This window comes from Pristiophorus japonicus, unplaced genomic scaffold (assembly GCF_044704955.1).
Source record: "Pristiophorus japonicus isolate sPriJap1 unplaced genomic scaffold, sPriJap1.hap1 HAP1_SCAFFOLD_266, whole genome shotgun sequence".
Classification (NCBI taxonomy): domain Eukaryota; kingdom Metazoa; phylum Chordata; class Chondrichthyes; family Pristiophoridae; genus Pristiophorus; species Pristiophorus japonicus.
This window is the reverse complement of record NW_027252406.1, coordinates 250,995-271,960: the sequence shown is the minus strand read 5'-3', so window position 1 is coordinate 271,960 and position 20,966 is coordinate 250,995. Positions and strand designations below refer to the sequence as shown.

At 47.0% G+C, this 20,966-nt stretch overlaps 1 protein-coding gene across 2 annotated transcripts in view; it reads left to right on the top strand.

The window, feature by feature from the left end:
• The window catches only part of nup160 (nucleoporin 160), a 112,293-nt gene extending 91,962 nt beyond the window's left edge, over positions 1 to 20,331 (top strand). Inside the window, exons 32-36 of one of the 2 annotated variants that reach the window (XM_070871579.1) lie at positions 1,271 to 1,372; positions 6,104 to 6,245; positions 7,089 to 7,214; positions 19,440 to 19,544; positions 19,880 to 20,331. In XM_070871579.1, the coding sequence (XP_070727680.1) occupies positions 1,271 to 1,372; positions 6,104 to 6,245; positions 7,089 to 7,214; positions 19,440 to 19,544; positions 19,880 to 19,972 (568 nt within the window). In that variant the 3' untranslated portion in view covers positions 19,973 to 20,331. Of the gene's footprint in view, positions 1 to 1,270; positions 1,373 to 5,534; positions 5,740 to 6,103; positions 6,246 to 7,088; positions 7,215 to 19,439; positions 19,545 to 19,879 lie in introns of those variants that run through there. The other variant, XM_070871580.1, reaches the window with a different exon arrangement.
• Positions 20,332 to 20,966: the final 635 nt, after the last annotated feature.

The window sequence follows — 20,966 nt, the reverse complement described above, 5'->3', positions numbered from 1 at the left end:
ACCCCTGGTTGTTGACCTCTCTACTAAGGGAAATGGGTCCTTCCTATCCACCCTATCCAGGCCCCTCATAATTTTACACACCACAATAAGGTCTCCCCTCGGCCTTCTCTGTTCCCAGCCTATCCAATCTTTCCTCATAGCTAAAATTCTCCAATCCTGGCAACATCCTCGTAAATCTCTCCACCCTCTGGCTGTGGCCTAACTAGTGTTTTATGCAGTTCCAGCATAACTTCCTTGCTCTATGCCTTGTCTAATAAAGGCAATATTTCATATGCCTTCTTAACCATCTTATCTACCTGTCCTACCTTCAGGGATCTGTGGACCTGCACGCTAAGGTCCATTTGTTCCTCTACACTTCAGTGTCCTACCATTTAATGTGTATTCCCTTGCCTTGTTAGCCCTCCTCAAATGCATTACCTCACACTTTTCTGGATTGAATTCCATTTGCCACTTTTCTGCCCACCTGACCAGTTCATTGATATCTTCCTGCAGTCTGCAGCTTTCTTCATCAACCACATGGCCAATTTTTGCATCATCTGCAAACTTCTTAATCATACCCCCTACATTTAAGTCTGAATCATAGATACATATAAAAAGCAAGGGACTCAGCACTGAGCCCTGCAGAACCCTACTGGAAATAGTTTTCCAGTCAGAAAAACACCCATAGACCATTACCCTTTACGCCCTGCCTCTAAGCCAATTTTAGATCAAACTTGCCAATTTGCCCTGGATCCCGTGGGCTTTTACTTTTGAGAGTGCAGGGAGACAGGGTGTGAGTCTGAATAAGGCAGAGCGAGTGTTGGTACGGGCAGGGTGACAGTGACAGGGTGTGGGGTTGAATAAGGGAGAGATTGGACAAGCTTTCACAAACATTTGCACATCACTGTCGTGAAGCTTTTAGAATCTTCCACTGGGAGAGATTGTAAAATGTTCCTGAGATAACTGATTAGGTATCGTGAGCTTTCCACATTTGGTCGTATCTGTTTGTAGTGGCAGATTGTCAGTTGTACTCTTTCAACTATTTAATGTAGATGTGGCAAGAGCTGAATTAGTTTTGCTAGAATTGAACTCTGCAATTCAATGCTCCCAAGTAATATAATTTGAGAAAGCCTTGTCTGCCAATTGCCAATGGCTATCTCCATCAGCGGTGATGCGACCGATTGATAAAGCTGCTTTCTAGCAGATGCATCTTTTATGTATTTTTATACAAGTAATGTAAACTCGAATCACGGGTAGTTGTTGAACAATGTACCATGTCCTCCTGTTTCAGATGCATTAAACTACAGTTCTGTGGTGAGGCTGAGCAGTCTGCTGCCTGGGATTGGCTGAAAACCAATCAGATACCTTCTATAATTGCAACAAAGGAATCCAGGTACAGCTCCGGGTGGGGCGCTGGGGCGTGGGGGTGCGGGGGGTCACGCGCTGAGCGATTAGTGCTTGGAACGACATCTTGTGGATCAGGCACTCCCTGACTCCAGGCTTTGCTCCTAATGCAGTATTGCCAGTTCAGATGAAGGGCTCATCGCCTGACTGTGATGGAGAGCGTTGGGGAGGTGGATTTGTTTGTGGGCTTAAGATTCACTAATTGAGGACACTGCAAACTTGCCGCAATGGCGAATTCCAATAATCCTTCCCATGGAAAGATGACTGCTGGTGCACCGATTTCTACAGTCGCTCAGCCTGAACTCCCTGCGGCCCCCAGCCCAACAGAACAAGTGGACATTCCAGTACCTCACGAACCCCTGGTGTGTAATCTGGATTCTAATGAGACTTGGGGTCGTTCAGGAGCTGGGCTTTGTAGATAACTTGGAGAAGTTCAAACTGTAACCCAGACAAGACAAGGAATTGTTCAGGGTCTGATACCAAACTCCCAGAACAATTGATGGCACCCAAACTTCTCTGGTTTTCATCAGACAGCAATCAGTGTGGGCTTTAACCCTCCCACAGTCAACCCAGATTCACTGGCCACGGAATCAGGTGGGTCCTGCACATCAGGCAGAACAGGGGGCCTCAAGTGTTCTCCAACACACGCACACGCACATACCAGTGCAGTTCACACAAGTTTCAGAGCTACACAGCGCTCCAGTCCTGCAGGCCTACAATAATAAGTGCTGTGATGTGCTGGAGTCAGTTATTATCCTGCAAAGTCCTCGTATTCTAGCCATGTCACATCAGTTGGGAGTGGTATGTTGCCATCGACGTTCCTCCTAAGGTGCTCAGGCGTGTGGTTGAGCATCGATTGGGAGGTTCCGTGCAGGCTGTTGCCGCTGGAAAGGACACCGCACAGCTAATTTAACGGGACCGTGCACAAGAAAAAGAAATTAGAGGGAACATTGGTTGCCATCGCGCTGTAGATCTGGACACCAAACAGTAACGTCCGCCTCTGTAAGCTACTAAGTCTTGTGTAATGGGAGCCTGAGTGCCACACAGGCAGTTACAACAGGATCACGTGCAAGTACCGACTCCCCGGCACCAAAGTCCAGGCAAACATTCCAACCCCTCCAGGTACTCCTGGTTTAGTTGTACAATTAGTGCTGGCTGCTGGTTTAGTTGTGTTGTAATTGCCTGTCTGTGCCTCACAGGTTCCACTGCAGCAACAGAGGCTGAAGTTACCGTGCATCTTGCACCAAATGTCAAGCTATTTCTCCACTGTAGGGCCATGAGTAAGCAGCTCCCCAAGTAGTGGATAGATAAGCAGATGGTTGAGTGCATTCAATACTGCCAGCAGTGCCGAAGGGGCAGTGTCGCATTTTGGGAGTTTTGCTCAATTTTTTTTTCTCTTCACCGACAGGATTCGGGAATGAGTTTTAGAAACATAGAAAATAGGTGCAGGAGTAGGCCATTCGGCCCTTCGAGCCTGCACCGCCATTCAATGAGTTCATGGCTGAACATGCAACTTCAGTACCGCATTCCTGCTTTCTCGCCATACCCCTTGATCCCCCAAGTAGTAAGGACAGATCAAACTCCTTTTTGAATATATTTAGTGAATTGGCCTCAACAACTTTCTGTGGTAGAGAATTCCACAGGTTCACCACACTCTGGGTGAAGAAGTTTCTCCTCATCTCAGTCCTAAATGTCTTACCCCTTATCCTTAGACTGTGACCCCTGGTTCTGGACGTCCCCAACATTGGGAACATTCTTCCTGCATCTAACCTGTCTACACCCATCAGAATTTTAAACATTTCTATGAGATCCCCTCTCATTCTTCTGAACTCCAGTGAATATAAGCTCAGTTGATCCAGTCTTTCTTGATATGTCAGTCCCGCCATCCCGGGAATCAGTCTGGTGAACCTTCGCTGCACTCCCTCAATAGCAAAAATGTCCTTCCTCAAGTTAGGAGACCAAAACTGTACACAATACTCCAGGTGTGGCCTCACCAAGGCCCTGTACAACTGTAGTAACACTTCCCTGCCCCTGTACTCAAATCCCCTTGCTATGAAGGCCAACATGCCATTTGCTTTCTTAACCACCTGCTGTACCTGCATGTCAACCTTCAATGACTGATGTACCATAACACCCAGGTCTCGTTGCACCTCCCCTTTTCCTAATCTGTCACCATTCAGATAATAGTCTGACTCTCTGTTTTTACCACCAAAGTGGATAACCTCACATTTATCCACATTATACTTCATCTGCCATGCATTTGCCCACTCACCTAACCTATCCAAGTCACTCTGCAGCCTCATAGCATCCTCCTCGCAGCTCACTGCCACCCAACTTAGTGTCATCCGCAAATTTGGAGATACTACATTTAATCCCCTCGTCTGAATCATTAATGTAAAATGTAAACAGCTGGGGCCCCAGCACAGAACCTTGCGGTACCTCACTAGTCACTGCCTGCCATTCTGAAAAGTACCCATTTACTCCTACTCTTTGCTTCCTGTCTGCCAACCAGTTCTCAATCCACGTCAACACACTACCCCCAATCCCATGTGCTTTAACTTTGCACATTAATCTCTTCTGTGGGACCTTGTCGAAAGCCTTCTGAAAGTCCAAATACCACATCAACTGGTTCTCCCTTGTCCACTCTACTGGAAACATCCTCACAAAATTCCAGAAGATTTGTCAAGCATGATTTCCCTTTCACAAATCCATGCTGACTTGGACTTATCATGTCACCTCTTTACAAAAGCGCTGCTATTTCATCCTTAATAATTGATTCCATCATTTTACCCACTACCGGTGTCAGGCTGACCGGTCTATAATTCCCTGTTTTTTCTCTTTTTTTTAAATGTGGGGTTAATTGGCTACCCTCCACTCCATAGGAACTGATCCAGAGTCTATGGAATGTTGGAAAATGACTGTCAATGCATCTGCTATTTCCAAGGCTACCTCCTTAAGTACTCTGGGATGCAGTCCATCAGGCCCTGGGGATTTATCGGCCTTCAATCCCATCAATTTCCCCAACACAATTTCCCGACTAATAAGGATTTACCTCAGTTCCTCCTTCTTACTAAACTTTCTGACCTCTTTTATATCCGGACGGTTGTTTGTTATAAAACTGAGTGTGCAATAATTTACAAAGCCACAAATCTATTTTTAGGAGAGGTGGTGAATCCCTGATGGGAACACTGTAAAAATAAGAGAAATGTGGCAGTAAGTCAGGTTTTAAGCAGGAGACTGTGGGATCTGAATCTAGAGATGGTATCTAACTTGTAGGTCAGTTTTTAATGTAGAAGTAGTCAGGAGAGAAAGTTGATGCTAGCAGCAAGGAAGTCAGCCCATGAAACCGCCGTGGGGGTTGGGGGGGGCGGGGTCAGCCCATGAAACCGCCGTGGGGGGGGGGGGGGGGCTGGGGGTGAGAGAGAGAGTCTGTTTCCTCACTTTGAGGGCCGAAGCTTGCTTGAATGAAGAAAGGGGGATTTGTTTTGACTGGATGTTCACTTGCCATCTAAGTTCAGGCAGCTTGACGATTGGCACTCGTAAAAGACCCGATTAGAAGGGGTCAAATCCTGTCACACCCTCGGGTTAAGCATATAAATTCGATAATACACAGTACGGGCAATCTCCTGAACACACGACCACTTACAGGGGTATATCTGCAGTAGACCTGGAATTTCTATGGGGAAGGTTAAAGATTATTGCATCTGTGCATTGCCTGAATCCTGGGAATCTCTCCGGTTCTGAGTGACGGCATCTATGGAGCTGCCACATGGAAGAATCCATTACCATGTGTCGCTGTTTGGCTTTGCCAGCTGCACTGTGCCTTTACCAGATCTCTCTCTGGCGAGCTGGTATTTCAGGTTTTCTGTAGCAGATGCTCCACTCCTCCTAAGCGGTGTTGTTTGGTGTGCTCTTGTCACATGAAGGATGCTTAACCTGGGAGGTCGAGTGCCAGCTTTGCAGTGTTCTTCGAGTGGCCTGCATCTTCGACATGCCTTCCTCCTCTCAGCCCTGCAGGAAGGGGTGCGTTTGTAGGGCCTGTGTAGTTAGCTTCCGGTTGAAATGAACTGCAGGTATAGAGAAGGAGCTGTGAGTTTATGGGTAGATGAGTTCCATGCTCTGAAGTGTAACGGTTTAATCTGTGTGCTTAGCATGTGGTTTGCACAGAAAGGGAGAACTGCTGGGAAGGGTACAGATCATTCTTTGAATAAGACCACGCAAGGTAGGGAATTGTCGCCTTCAAAGTCTGCCGCACCAATAGTTATGCATATCTTAGCACTATCTGTTCCAAGTACAGCAGTGTGTGCGTGCTGTCCCAGCCAAGTCCAGTCCAGCTCTTAACTCTGTCTCGGCTGTAATGCATGTTTCACTTACAACATCTCACTTTTTTTAAACTGTTTCTGGAGTGCAGTGACTGTTAAATAGACAAACGTGACATCCATCTTGCACCATTAATTGAAGGTGGGTTGCTGGCCAAGATCCTGGGAGCATGCCTTGCTCTTTAATAGTTCCGTGGGATCTTTAACAGCCGCCTGAATTATGCGGGGCCTCGGTTTTATGGTATTAGTCTTTAACTGTGAGCTCAGTGGTGTAACATTCCTGGGTTGGGCTGAGGGTAAGGAAGGCCATTGCAAGACTGGCTAATTCCTCGCCTGGTGCAAGAGTGTCCAAGATTGTTGTCCTCACTAAACTCTCAATGTTCTGTTGTGTCTCCGTTCAGTTCCACAGATGAAGCCTGGAGGTTGCTGTTCTCTTACCTTGACCGCTACCAGGCTCAGAGTTCCCAGTACCATCGCTGTGTGATTAATAAACTGCTGTCTCACGGAGTGCCACTTCCCAACTGGCTCATTAACAGCTACAAGGCAAGGGGACGCTTATTTCTAACTTCAAGGAAGTCTCAAATGGCTTAAATGCAAATTGTTGTCTTGCTGGGCATCTGTTAGTTCCAAGATTATTGGCAGGATACCAAATGAACTGTGATAGTGTCTCCAAGCAGGAGCTTGGCATGGTGTTGTGGGATATGGGTTGTCCTGGTCTCGCAAAGGGGTGGCTGAGTTAGGCTGTTATCAGAGGGTCGGTATTGGTGCTGTGACATGAGAATTCCCTCCTTCACTGAACAGGGGAGTATTTATTGATGTTTGGGATTAATTGTGAAGGAGAAAGCTGATGTTTACTGAGTGAGTATCGGCACAGTTGTTGGCCGGGCTTCCTGTCCTGGCATGACGATTGAGAGCCACCTGGGCGAATATGGTTCGAGAAAGTGGAGCCTGAGGGGCCTGTCATTTTGCCTTTAGGAGAAAGTGGAAATATAGCACCAGACTTGGGAAGGGGTGAGGTGGGGTCTTGGACTGAGTGATTCAACACTCGGAGGGAGCTATGATAGAGCACGCTCCACCTGTCCTGGGACGGAGAAGATGCCCTGCATCTCATCTTCCATTGTTGGAGACTGTTCTAATACTCAGTGGACAGATGCTGGTGGTGGGGTAACTACAGGAGAAGGAGCATGTTCACCCCCCAGCTGTGTGTATGTGCATGCGCGCGCATGTATCCGAGGGGAGAGTGTGCGCACGCATGTACCGAGGAGTGTGTGTGCATGCGCGCACGTATCTGAGGAGTGTGTGCATACGCGCATGTATCCAAGGGGAGAGTGTGCGTGCGCATGTATCCGAGAAGTGTGCCAGCTGAACAGTTTTTGCCTTTAACAGAAAGTGGACGTGGCAGGGCTCCTGCGGCTGTACCTGAACTACGACCTTTTGGAGGAAGCAGTGGATCTGGTGCTGGAATACATCGATGCGTTAATGGGAAAAGGACACCAGTACTTCGGCATCGAGGTGAGTACCGACCATACCCACAGCATTGGTCACGTGGCAACTCCAGTCAGTCCCTCTTCAGCGTCAACGATGGACAGCATCCCACTGAGAATAGTAACTCAATACAGATACACCATCCTCCAATCTATAAGCATGCTCCCCTTCCCTGGGACTCAGCAGTTCAATTCCATTTTCACTCCAACCTTCGTCTTTAACCGACAGCTACAGATAAACTCATTACAATCTTCTGCAGCAGTTATCTGCCTTTTAATCATAGAATGATACGACACAGAAGGAGGCTATTTGGCCCATCATGCCTGTGCTGGCTCTATGAAAGAGCTATCTAAATGGTCCCACTCCCCCGCTCTTTCAGGCAGTGCATTCCAGATCATCATTACTCACTTGGCACTCTAGCTTTCTACTCTGACCATTGACTTATCAGCTTCACTCCTAAACTGCCTTTCCCTTATTCAGCCTGATTCTTCCATCCATATTCCACAATAGCCCCTTCTGTTTTGGAGCTGTTTTATTCTGTCTTTTCACACCCTGGCTCCACTGGCCTGTTCTCCTTCCCCTCGTTCTTTCAGTCCATCCCGCGAAGCGATCGTACTATCTTCCTTCTGTTCTGACAAATGGTTCCCACTCAAACATTAGCCTGTCTCTCCAGATGTTTATCTGTGTATTTCCAGTATTTCTTGTTTTTTTTTCTAATCTTGAGGTCGAATACTCATTGGGGACCAGCTATTTTAAAAAGACCAAGTCCTTTTTAAAAGTTATTTCCCCTTCCCACAATGGAGGCCTCCCTGCGATGGAGGCCAGTGTGAGGAATTGTACTGCGACATTGGCTGGAGCTGTGACAGTTGTTCTACCCTGGGATTAAGCATACAGTTAATGCTCTCTCGATGTCGTGGGGCATCTGAAGAGCTCGGAGATGGGTTAGTTCAGAGAAGAGATGAAGGGAGACTGGTGCTTGAAGCAGAGGCTTGTTAAAGTGATGAGAGCACGAGGCCTCCTTTTTTTAAAAAAAAAACAAGCAGAGTAGGAATAAATGGGTCCTTTCAGAATGGCAAGCAGTGACTAGTGGGGTGCCGCAGGGCTCAGTACTGGGACCCCAGCTATTTACAGTATACATCAATGATTTAGATGAAGGAAGTGAGTGCAATATCTCTTAAGTTTGCAGATGACACTAAGCTGGGTGGCGGTGTGAGCTGTGAGGAGGATGCCAAGAGGCTGCAGAGTGACTTGGACAGGTTAGGTGAGTGGGCAAATGCATGGCAGATGCAGTATAATGTGGATAAATGTGAGGTTTTCCACCTTGGTGGCCAAAACATGAAGGCAGAATATTATCTGAATGGCAGCAGATTAGGAAAAGAGGAGGTGCAACGAAACCTGGGTGTCCTGGTACATTAGTCATTGAAAGTTGGCATGCAGGTTCAGCAGGTGGCGAAGAAGGCAAATGGCATGTTGGCCTTCATAGCTTGGGGATTTGAGTCTCGGAGCAGGGAGGTCTTAATGCAGTTGTACAGGGCCTTGGTGAGGCCTCACCTGGAATATTGTGCTCGGTTTTGGTCTCCAAATCTGAGGAAGGACATTGTTGCTATTGAGGGAGTGCAGCGAAGGTTCACCAGACTGATTCCTGGGATTGACATACAAGGAGAGACTGGATCGACTGGGCCTGTATTTACTGGATTTTAGAAGAATGGGAGGAGATCTCATAGAAACATATAAAATTCTGATGGGACTGGACAGGTTAGATGCAGGAAGAATGTTCCTGAAGTTGGGGAAGTCCAGAACCAGGTGTCACAGTCCAAGCTTAAGAGGTAAGCCATTTAGGACAGAGATGAGGGGAAACTTCTTCACTCAGAGTTGTTGACCTGTGGAATTCTCTACCGCAGAGTTTTGTTGATGCCAGTTCGTTGGATATATTCGAGAATGTTAGATATGGCCCTTACGGCTAAAGGGATCAAGGGGTATGGAGAGAAAGCAGGAAAGGGGTACTGAGGTGAATGATCAGCCATGATCTTATTGAATAGTGGTGCAAACTCGAAGGGCCGAATGGCCTACTCCTGCATCTATTTTCTATGTTTCTAATTATAATCAGGAGATGCTTGGGAAATACCAACGTCTGTAGTCTTAGCTGAGAAGTGAGAGGCATAAAGTGAGATCCTCTACCCAGTGGAGATGGAACTTCTGCTCTGGATCTAGGTATGTCTCTTCCAGGACACCATGGGTACCCTCTCCCTTTTGATAGAGCAACAGTATTGTCAGCCTTTTGGATGGACAAAGTGAACCCATAAGAGTCTGTTCATAAGGGAAGTCATTGAGACACTGGGTCAAGGAGCAAAGCCTCCTTGGAATGCAGGGAACAGTAGTCATACCCAGCACAAAGGAAGGTGGTGATTGGAGGTCAATCATCCCAGCCCCAGAACCTCACTGCAGGAGTTCCTCGGAGCAGTGCCCTCGGCCCAACCATCTTCAGTTGCTTCATCAATGACATTTCCTACATCAGGTCAGGTATGAGGATGTTTGCTGATGACTGCAGTGTTCAGTTCCATTCGCAACTCCTCAGATAATGGAGCAGTCCGTGCCCGCATGCAACAAGACCTGGAAGACATTCAGGCTTGGGCTGATTAGTGATGAGTAACATTCGCGCCACACCATCCTGACTTGGAAATATATCGCTGTTCCTTCATCGTCGCTGGGTCAACTCCCTCGCTAACAGCGCTGTGGGAGTACCTTCACCACACGGACTGCAGTGGTTCAAAAAGGCAGCTCACCACCACCTTCTCTAGGACAATTAGGGATGAGCAATAAATGCCGGCCTTGCCGGAGACGCCCACGTCCCAGGTACGAATGTTTCTAAAGTCACTCCGGTCCCACCCCCCCCCCCCCCCCCCCCCCCCACACCTCTCCCGGGTTGGAGTCGAGAGATGTGATGCAGGAGTGCAAAGTGAGGGTGCAGTAGGATGAGAATAATCCAGTTACACTGCCCCAGCCCCAGCTCCAAGGTACTTCAGGTGGTACCTGTACCCCAGCAATGAACAGGAGACTATGTCACAACTGCAAGGTTAGCTATGAAATGAACACAACAACCAGCTCCACCTGCAACTGCTGCTCCTTCCCCTGGGTGGGAACAAACAGTCCCAATGCAGTTCTCCAGCAAGCCAGGCTAAGGTGCGCACAAGCTCCCAGCTCCTTCCCTGGAGGGTCCCTGAAGATGCCACCTTCCGGGCGTGGGACCCAAATAGAATGGTCACTGCTCCAAGCAAATTACCTCCTGCAACAGCAACAAACAGAAAGCAGAGAAGAGAATAAAAGTAAACAAAATAAACAAACCCCTTTAAGAGGCACAAGTCGAGATTGAAGTGTGTTAAGGGCCCTTAAGTGACTGCTCTGGAGATTAACAGTTAATAGATAATGAGGATAAATGAGGAATCCAAAGCAGACAAAGACACCTGGAGAAGCCCTCTGGGGAAGGAGCTGGGAGCTCGTGTATAGCCGAGCCTAGCTTCTCTGAGAGGAGAGTTTGTTTCCATGTTGCATTGGTTGAAGGTGGCTCTCGGGGATATGAACTGGTCTTGTGTTCAACCCAGGGCTGAGATCGTCCCTGCAGTGCTCCCTTGGCTCAGTGGTAGCACTCTGGTCTCTGAGTCACAGGGTTATATGTTGAAGCCCTACTCCAGAACTTGCGTACATAATCTAGGCCAGTCTTGTTCGATACAATAGCCACATGTAGCTAATTGGTCATCCAGAATTGATAATTTTTATTTACTAATCAGAAATGCAAATGTAAGTGTTAGACACAGTCATTGGGCTTGTTATCTGAAAACTCATATTTCGCACAGCCTGTGCATGTGAGATTTAACACATGTTTCTGATAAAATGATGAGCAGTGTGCGTATGTTTTTTTGATTGCTGTACTTTACTTCCTAGATTAGTGTTTTGTGTGTGTATAAGGGGTTTTCTAAAATTAGTGCATGTGGCTACAACGGTGTTGCCATGGACAAACCTGTGGCTCGTCGGTGATTTCTATTTGACAACAGTGATGCTCTCTTTCTCTCCCTCTTGCTCCCTTTCTCTCAAACTCTTGCGCTCTCGCCCTCGCGCTCTCGACGGCTCGCTCACATAGAGACATAGAAAATAGGTGCGGGAGTAGGCCATTCGTCCCTTCGAGCCGGCACCACCATTCAATATGATCACGACTGATCGTGCAACTTCAGCACCTCATTACTGCTTTCTCTCCATACCCCTTAATCCCTTTAGTCATAAGGGTCACATCTAACTCCCTTTGGAATATATCTAACAAACTGGCCTCAACAACTTTCTGTGGTAGAGAATTCCACAGGTTCACAACTCAGAAGAAGTTTCTCCTCGTCTTGGTCCTAAATGGCTTACCCCTTATCCTTAGACTGTGACCCCTAGTTCTGGACTTCCCCAACATCGTGAACATTCTTCCTGCATCTAACATGTCCAATCCCATCAGAATTTTGTTTCTATAAAAACCCTTTCCAAATTCCAGTGAATATAAGCATAGTTGATCCAGTCTTTCTTCATATGTCAGTCCTACCATCCCAGGAATCAGTCTGGTGAACCTTCGCTGCACTCCCTCAATAGCTAGAACGTCCTTCCTCAGATTAGGAGACCAAAACTGTACACAATATTCAAGTTGTGGCCTCGCCAAGGCCCTGTACAACTGCAACAAGACCTCCCTGCTCCTATACTCAAATCCCCTTGCTATGAAGGCCAACATGCCATTTGCCTTCTTCACCTGCTGTACCTGCATGCCAACTTTCAATGACTGATGTACCATGACACCCAAGTCTCGTTGCACCTCCCCTTTGCCTAATTTGTCACCATTCAGATAATAATCTGCCTCCACATTATACTGCATCTGCCATGCATTTGCCCACTTACCTAACCTGTCCAAGTCACCCTGCAGCCTCTTAGCATCCTCCTCACAACTCACACCGCCACCCAGCTTAGTGTCATCTGCAAACTTGGAGATATTACATTCAATTACTTCGTCCAAATCATTAATGTATATTGTAAATAGCTGGGGGCCCAGCACTGAGCCTTGCGGTACACCACTAGTCACTGCCTGCCATTCTGAAAAGGACCTGTTTGTTCCTACTGTTTGCTTTCTGTCTGCCAACCAGCTCTCTATTCACGTCAGTACATTACCCCCAATAACATGTGCTTTAATTTTGCACACTAATCTCTTGTCTGGGACCTTGTCAAAAGCCTTTTGAAAGTTCAAATACATCACATCCACTGGTTCTCCCTTGTCCGCTCTACTAGTTACATGCTCAAAAAATTCTAGAAGATTTGTCGAGCATGATTTCCCCTTCATAAATCCATGCTGACTTGGACTGATCCTGTCACTGCTTTCCAAATGCGCTGCTATTAATAATTGATTCTAACATTTTCCCCACTACCGATGTCAGGCTAACCAGTCTATAATTCCCTGTTTTCTCTCTCCCTCCTTTTTTAAAAAGTGGTATATTAGCTACCCTCCAATCCATAGGAACTGATCCAGAGTCTATAGAATGTTGGAAAATGACCACCAATGCGTCCACTATTTCTAGGGCCACTTCTTTCAGTATTCCAGGATGCAGATTATCAGGCCTTCAATCCCATCAATTTCCCTAACACAATTTCCTGACTAATAAGGATTTCCTTCAGTTCCTCCTTCTCGCTGGACTCTTGGTCCCTTATTATTTCCGGAAGATTATTTGTGTCTTCCTTAGTGAAGACAGAACCAAAGTATTTGTTCAATTGGTCTGCCATTTCTTTATTCCCCATTATAAATTCATCTGATTCTATCTGCAAGGGGACCTACATTTGTCTTCACTAATCTTTTTCTCTTCACATATCTATATAAGCTTTTGCAGTCTTTTTATGTTCCCTGCAAGCTTCTTCTCGTACTCTATTTTCCCCCTTCTAATTAAACCCTTTGTCCTCTGCTGAATTCTAAATTTCTCCCAGTCCTCAGGTTTGCTGCTTTTTCTGGCCAATTTATATGCCTCTTCCTTGGATTTAACATGATCCTTAATTTCCCTTGTTAGCCACGGTTGAGCCACCTTACCCATTTTATTTTTACGCCAGACAGGGATGTACAATTGTTGAAGTTCATCCATGTGATCTTTAATGTCTGCCATTGCCTATCCATCATCAACCCTTTAAGTATCATTCGTCAGTCTATCCTAGCTACCAAACAGGAAATTAGGGATGCGTGCAATAAAGCTACAGCAGTTATCATGGGTGACTTTAATCTACATATAGATTGGGCTAACCAAATTGGTAGCAACACAGTGGAGGAGGATTTCCTGGAGCGTATACCATTCTGGAGTCTCATACCATCGAAGTTACCTTTCTTTAAGTTCAGGGCCCTAGTCTCTGAATTAACTGTGTCACTCTCCATCTTAATGAAGAATTCTACCATATTATGTCACTCTTCCCCAAGGGGCCTCGCACAACAAGATTGCTAATTAATCGTCTCTCATTACACAAGACCCGGTCTAGGATAGCCTGCTCTCTAGTTGGTTCCTCGACATATTGATCCAGATAACCATCCCTTATACACTCCAGGAAATCCTCCTGCAATGTGTTGCTACCAGTTTGGTTAGCCCAATCTATATGTAGATTAGTCACCCATGATAACTGCAGTAGCTTTATTGCACGCGTCCCTAATTTCCTGTTTGATGCCATCCCCAACCTCACTACTACTGTTTGTTGGTCTATACACAACTCCCACTAGCGTTTTCTGCCCTTTGGTGTTCCACAGCTCTACCCATACAGATTCCACATCATTCAAGCTAATGTCCTTCCTTACTATATTGCATTAATCTCCTCTTTAACCAGCAACGCTACCTCACCTCCTGTTCCTTCCTGTCAGTCCTTCCTGAATATTGAATACCCCTGGATGTTGAGTTCCCAGCCTTGGTCACCCTGGAGCCATGTCTCCGTAATCCCAATTACATCATATCCATTAACAGCAATCTGCGCAGTTAATCCATCCACCTTATTACGAATGCTCCTCGAATTGAGACAGAGCCTTCAGGCTTGTGTTTTTAACACTCTTTGTCCTTTTAGAATTATGTTGTAATGTGGCCCTTTTTGATTTTTGCCTTTGATTTCTCTGCCCTCCATCTTTCCTTATCTCCTTTCTACCTTTTGCTTCTGCCCCCATTTTACTTCCATCTGTCTCCCTGCATAGATTCCCATCCCCCTGCCATATTAGTTTAAACCCTTCCCAACAGCACTAGCAAACACTCCCTCCAGGACAATGATTCTGGTCCTGCCCAGGTGCAGACCGTCCGGTTTGTACTGGTCCCACCTCCCCCAGAACTGGCGCCAATGTCCCAGGAATTTGAATCCCTTCCTCTTGCACCATTCCTCAAGCCACGTATTCATCTGAGCTATCCTGCGATTCGTACTCTGACTAGCACGTGGCACTGGTAGCAATCCTGAGATTACCTTTTGAGGTCCTACTTTTTAATTTAATTCCTAGCTCCCTAAATTAAGCTTGTAGGACCTCATCCCGTTTTTTACCTATATGCACCACGACAACTGGCTGTTCGCCCACCCCTCCAAAATGACCTGCAGCCGCTCCGAGACATCCTTGCCCCTTGCACCAGGGAGGCAACGTACCATCATGGAGTCTCTGTTGCGGCCGCAGAAACGCCAATCTATTCCCCTTACAATAGAATCCCACCACTATAGCTCTCCCACTCTTTTTCCTGCCCTCCTGTGCAGCAGAGCCATCCACGAACTTGGCTGCTGCTGCCTTTCCCTGATGAGTCATCTCCCCCAACAATACCCAAAACGGTGCATCTGTTTTGGAGGGAGATGACCACAGGGGTCCCCTACACTACCTTCCTTCCACTGCTCTGCCTGATGGTCATCCATTCCCTATATGCCTGTATAACCTTTACCTGCGGTGTGACCAACTCACTAAACGTGTTATTAACGCCATCCTCAGCATCGCGGATGCTCCAGAGTGACTCCATGCGCAGCTCTGGTGCTGCAATGCGGTCTGTCAGGAGCTGCAGCTGGATACACTTCCTGCACACGTAGTCAGGGACACCGGAAGCATCCCTGAGTTCCCACATAGCACAGGAGGAGCATGACATGGTTCTGGGCTCTCCTGCCATGACTTAACCCTTGAATTAATTTAATTTGGCAACAATGACCAGGTTTCTCACTGCTAAGGAAAGAAAAAGAAAAAGATTAAATACTCACCAATCCCACCAGCCAATCACTTATCCGCTTGGCTGTGACGTTGCACTTCGATTTCTTTTTACTACTTTGTTTACCTTCTGCCTCTGCACCAGCTGGCCGCCTCCGATCTGCCGCCACCCTTTATCCTGCGATGCTGGTCTCCTCCAATCTGCCATCGCCCCTTTATCCTCCTGCGCCGCCCGCTCTCGCGATGCTGGTCTCCTCCAATCTGCCCCTGCCCTTTATCCTCCTGCGCCGCCCGCTCTCGCGATGCTGGTCTCCTCCGATCTGCCCCTGCCCTTTATCCTCCTGCGCCGCCCGCTCTCGCGATGCTGGTCTCCTCCGATCTGCCCCTGCCCTTTATCCTCCTGCGCCGCCCGCTCTCGCGATGCTGGTCTCCTCCGATCTGCCCCTGCCCTTTATCCTCCTGCGCCGCCCGCTCTCGCGATGCTGGTCTCCTCCGATCTGCCCCTGCCATTTATCCTCCTGCGCCGCCCGCTCTCGCGATGCTGGTCCCCTCCGATCTGCCCCTGCCATTTATCCTCCTGCGCCGCCCGCTCTCGCGATGCTGGTCTCCTCCGATCTGCCCCTGCCATTTATCCTCCTGCGCCGCCCGCTCTCGCGATGCTGGCCGCCTCCGATCTGCCACCTTTGACTTATAACAGAGTCCGGCGCAGGTACACTGCGAGCGGTCGCGCCCCTCAACACCGTTGCCACCTGTTACATCACAGGCTCTCGATAACTCTTTCTCTCTCTCTCTCTCGATAACTCTTTTTCTCTCCCTCGATAGCGCGCGCTCGCTCTCTGCAATCCACAGAGCGCAGGGAACAGGGTCTGTTGGGCACTGTGGCCCTCCTTGGTCAGCGATATCACTTGAAGCCCCATCACAAAATATTTATCCAAGAAATCTCTCCATGTTCTTCAGAAGCAATTGTATCGATCGAGCAAATTCCTCTTGGGGTTTGCTAGTGCTGTTGGGGAGGGTTTAAACTAACTTGGCAGGGAGATGGAAACCTGAGAATCGGTTCAGTAGGGAGGGAAGTAAAGCTGGAATTAGAAAGCAAAAATGTAAAAAGTGAGTTTGAAGGACAGGAAACCAGCAGGAAAAAAGGGTAAAAAAACAAATTTAAAAGCTTTGTTTAAATGTACACAGCATTTATAACAAAATAGATGCGTTCACAGCACAAATAGCTATAAATGGATATGGTCTGATAACCATTACAGAGACGTGGTTGCAAGGTGACCAGGACTGGCAACTAAATATTATGGGGTATTTGACAATTCGGAAGGACAGACGGAAAGGAAAAGGAGGTGGGGGTAGCACTGTTAATAAAGGATGGGATCAGTGCGTTAGTGAGCAACGATATTGGCTCAGAGGATCAAGATGTTGAATCAGTTTGGGTGGAGATAAGGAATAATAAAGGGGAAAAGTTGCTGGTGGGCATCATCTATAGGCCTCCTAACAGTAGCTATACTGTTGGACGAAGTATAAATCAAGAAGTAATGGAGGCTTGTAACAAAGGAACGGCAATAATCATGGGTGATTTTAACCTTCATATTGATTGGACAAAGCAAATGGGCCAGGGTAGCCTTGAGGAGGTCATAGTGTATCCGGGATAGTTTCCTTGAACAGTACGTTGCTGAACCAACCAGGGAGCAGGCTATCTTAGATCTGGTACTGTGTAATGAGGCAGGATTAATAAATAATGATCTAGTAAAAGATGCTCGAGGAATGAGTGACCATAATATGGTTGAATTTCAAATTCAGTTGGAGGGTAAGAAAGTTGGTTCTCAGACCATGGTCCTAAGCTCAAATAAAGGAGACTACAAAGATCTGAGGGCAGAGTTGGCTAAAGTGGACTGGGAAGATAGACTAAAGAATGGGATGGTTGAGCAGTGGCAGACATTTAAGGAGATATTTCATAACTCGCAACAAAAATATATCCTAATGAGAAGGAAAGACTAAGAGAAGGGATAACCATCTGTGGCTAACTCGGGAAATAAGGGAGGGTATCAAATTGAAAACAAAGGCATACAATGTGGCCAAGACTAGTGGGAGGCCAGAGGATTAGGAAATTATTTTAGGCCAGCAGAGAACAACTAAGAAAATGATTGAGAGGGAAGATAGATTATGAAAGTAAACTAGCACGAAATATAAAAATAGATAGCAAGAGTTTCTACAGGTACATAAAAAGGAAAAGAATGGCTAAAGTAAATGTTGGTCCCCTGATGGATGAGACTGGGGAATTAATAATGGAAAACAGGGAAATGGCATAAGACGTTGACCAAATCATTTGTATCGGTCTTCAGGGTAGAAGACACTAAAAACATCCCAATAGTGGATAATGAAGGGGCTATAGGGAGGGAGGAACTTAATACAATCACTGTCACTAATGAAGTGGAGTAGGTAAAATAATGAGACTAAAGGTGCGCAAATCCCCTGGACCTGATGCCTTACATCCCAGGGTCTTGAGAAGTGGCTGCAGAGATAGTGGATACATTGGTTGTAATCTACCAAAATTCCCTGGATTCTGGGGCGGTCCAGCAGATTGGAAAACCGCAAATGTAACACCCCTATTTAAAAAAGGAGGCAGACAAAAAGCAGGAAACTATAGATCAGTTAGCCTAACATCTGTGGTTGGGAAAATGCTGGAGTCCATTATTAAGGAAGCACTAGCGGGACATTTGGAAAAGCATGATTCAATCAAGCGGAGTCAGCATGGTTTTATGAAGGGGAAATCATGTTTGACAAATTTGCTGCCGTTCTTTGAGGATGTAATGAGCATGGTGGATAAGGGAGAACAAGTGGATGTGGTGTATTTGGATTTCCAGAAGGCATTCGATAAGATGCTACATGAGGCTACTGCACAAGATAAAAGCTCACTGGGTTGGGGTAATATATTAGCATGGATAGAGGATTGGCTAACAGAAAAGAGAGAGTCAGGATAAATAGATAAATTTCCGGTTGGCAAACAGTGACTAGTGGAGTGCCGCAGGGATCGGTGCTGGGTCCTCAACTATTTACAATCTTACATTGGGACCGATTGTAATGTAGCCAAGTTTGCTGGTAATACAAAGATAGGTGGGAAAGCAAATTGTGAGGAGGACACAAAAAATGTGCAAAGGGATATAGACAGGCTAAGTGAGGGCAAAAATTTGGCAGATGGAGGAGTATAATGTGGGAAAATGTGAGGTTATCCACTTTGGCAGATATAATAGAAAAGCAAATTATAATTTAAATGGAGAAAAATTGCAAAGTGCTGCAGTACAGAGGGACCTGGGGGTCCTTGTGCATGAAACACACAGTGAGTCTGCAGGTACAGCAAGTAATCAGGAAGGCAAATGGAACGTTGTCCTTTATTGCAAGGGAGATGGAGTATAAAAGCAGAGAAATCCTACAACTGTACAGGGTATTGGTGAGGCCACACCTGGAGTACTGCGTACAGTTTTGGCCTCCGTATTTAAGGAAGGATGTACTTGCATTGGAGGCTGTTCAGAGAAGGTTCACTCGGTTAATTCTGGAGAAGAGGGAGTTGACTTATGAAGATAGGTTGAGTAGGTTGGGCCTGTACACATTGGAGTTCAGAAGAATGAGAGATGATATCAAAACATACAAGATAATGAGGGGGCTCGACAAGGTGGATGCAAAGAGGATATTTCCACTTGTAGGGGACATAGTCTCAGAATAAGGGGCCGTCCATTTAAAACTGAGATGAGGAGAAATGTTTTCTTGAGGGTTGTAAATCTATGGAATTCTCTGTCCCAGAGATCTATGGAGACTGGGCCATTGGAATATATTTAAGGCGGAGATACAGATTTTTGAGCGATAAGGGAGTAAAGGGTTAGGGGGACCGGGCAGAGAAGTGGAGCTGAATCCATGATCAGATCAGCCATGATATTGAATGGTAGAGCAGGCTCGAGGGGCCAGGTGGCCTACTCCTGCTCCTATTTCTTATGTTCTTATGATATTCGGTGCTGCAGAGTTTGTGAGCTGACCGTAATGGTGCTGAAATCTTCTTGTTGCAGAGGCCGTTGTCAGCCACCGCTCCACTTGTTTGGCTTCCTTACACAGCCATTGACCAGTTACTACAAACGCTCGGAGAGAACCAGGGGAACATGAATAACATGAGGGTGAGTGTGAATGGGACTGCCCACCAGGCATCGATGATTGTTATCGGGAGAGGCTGTGCCCTTCAGATGTGAGACCAAACAAATCTCTCGGGTGTAACAGTGCAAGCATGCGCAATTCAGTGCTAACTACAGGAGGGAGGGGTGGAAATGTGCTGCACCCCACTCATTCCTCATAATCGCTATCTTAAACTTGTTTCAAATAAACACTGCAGCCTGCTCCCTGAATAACTATCTCCTGGGAACATACCAAAGACTTGCCCTTGTTCATTGATATGTGCATATCTCATGCGAAAGCCCCTCATGGGAACGTAACAGACTTGCCCTTGTTTCCTCAGTTGTGTGAGAAGCTGCGGTCCAGACTGGAGGATTACCACCAGCAGGTGGATCAAGCAACTCACGACATGAACAGCTACCGGAGGCGGCAGTAGTTGTGGCAAGGGGGCTGGGCTTTGTGCTGCCTCAGTCCCCTGGGCAATAAAACCAATCATCGTGATGCCCAGCTCCAGGTGACCCGGTGCTGCTCTCCCTCAATGACCTCATGTGCCTGTACAGATTCTTGATCAAAGGAAATAACTCATGATTGTGCCAGCTTTTTATATATAAAAAAAACTTTAAAAATCTCCCAAGTTGGAAGCTCTGCTTGGTCAGGCTGTCCAGTTCTGACTGTCTCTGTAACCGGGGCGTTCCCCGGAACGCTGTGACTATCTCGGTAGCCGGGGGGGTTTTACCCGGAACGCTATGACTGTCTCTGTAGCCGGAAGGGTTTCCCCGGAACGCTATGACTGTCTCTGTACCTGGGGGGGGGGGGGGGTCCCAGGAATGTCCGGACTGTCTCTGAACCTGGGGGGGGAGGGGGGGGTTCCCCAGGAACGCTCTGATTGTCTCTGTACCTGGGGGAGTCCCAGGAACGCTCAGATTGTCTCTTTATCCGGGGGGGGGTGGGGGGGGGTTTCCCCAGGAACGCTCGGGAGAGTCCCAGGAACACTCTGACTGTCTCTGTAGCCAGGGGGTTTTCCCCATAATGCTCGGACTCTCTCTGTAGCCAGGGGGGGTTCCCCGGAACGCTCTGACTTTCTCTGTAGCCAGAGGGGATTCCCAGGAACACTCTGGGCTGTCGACTTGATTCTTTTTTTCTACTGTACATGAATGCTGAAGATTTGCCTTTTTGAGGCTTTTATTTATTGGAACTGTTTTCCAATCACGTTTAATAAAATAAGGAATTGTAATCGTGTTCATTCATTTCCCGTTTTTATTGGAAAAGCCTGTTGTTTACACTGGGGAAGCCGAGCTGAGGGCAGACTCTGTTGTGCTGGGCACTGTGAAGAAGAAGTCGTGGCACAGACCTGTTACATCGGGTCTCTGTCACAACACTGCTCCAGGGTACCCAGAGGCTTCAGATTGGGCAGAGTTTGGGCCTGTGCC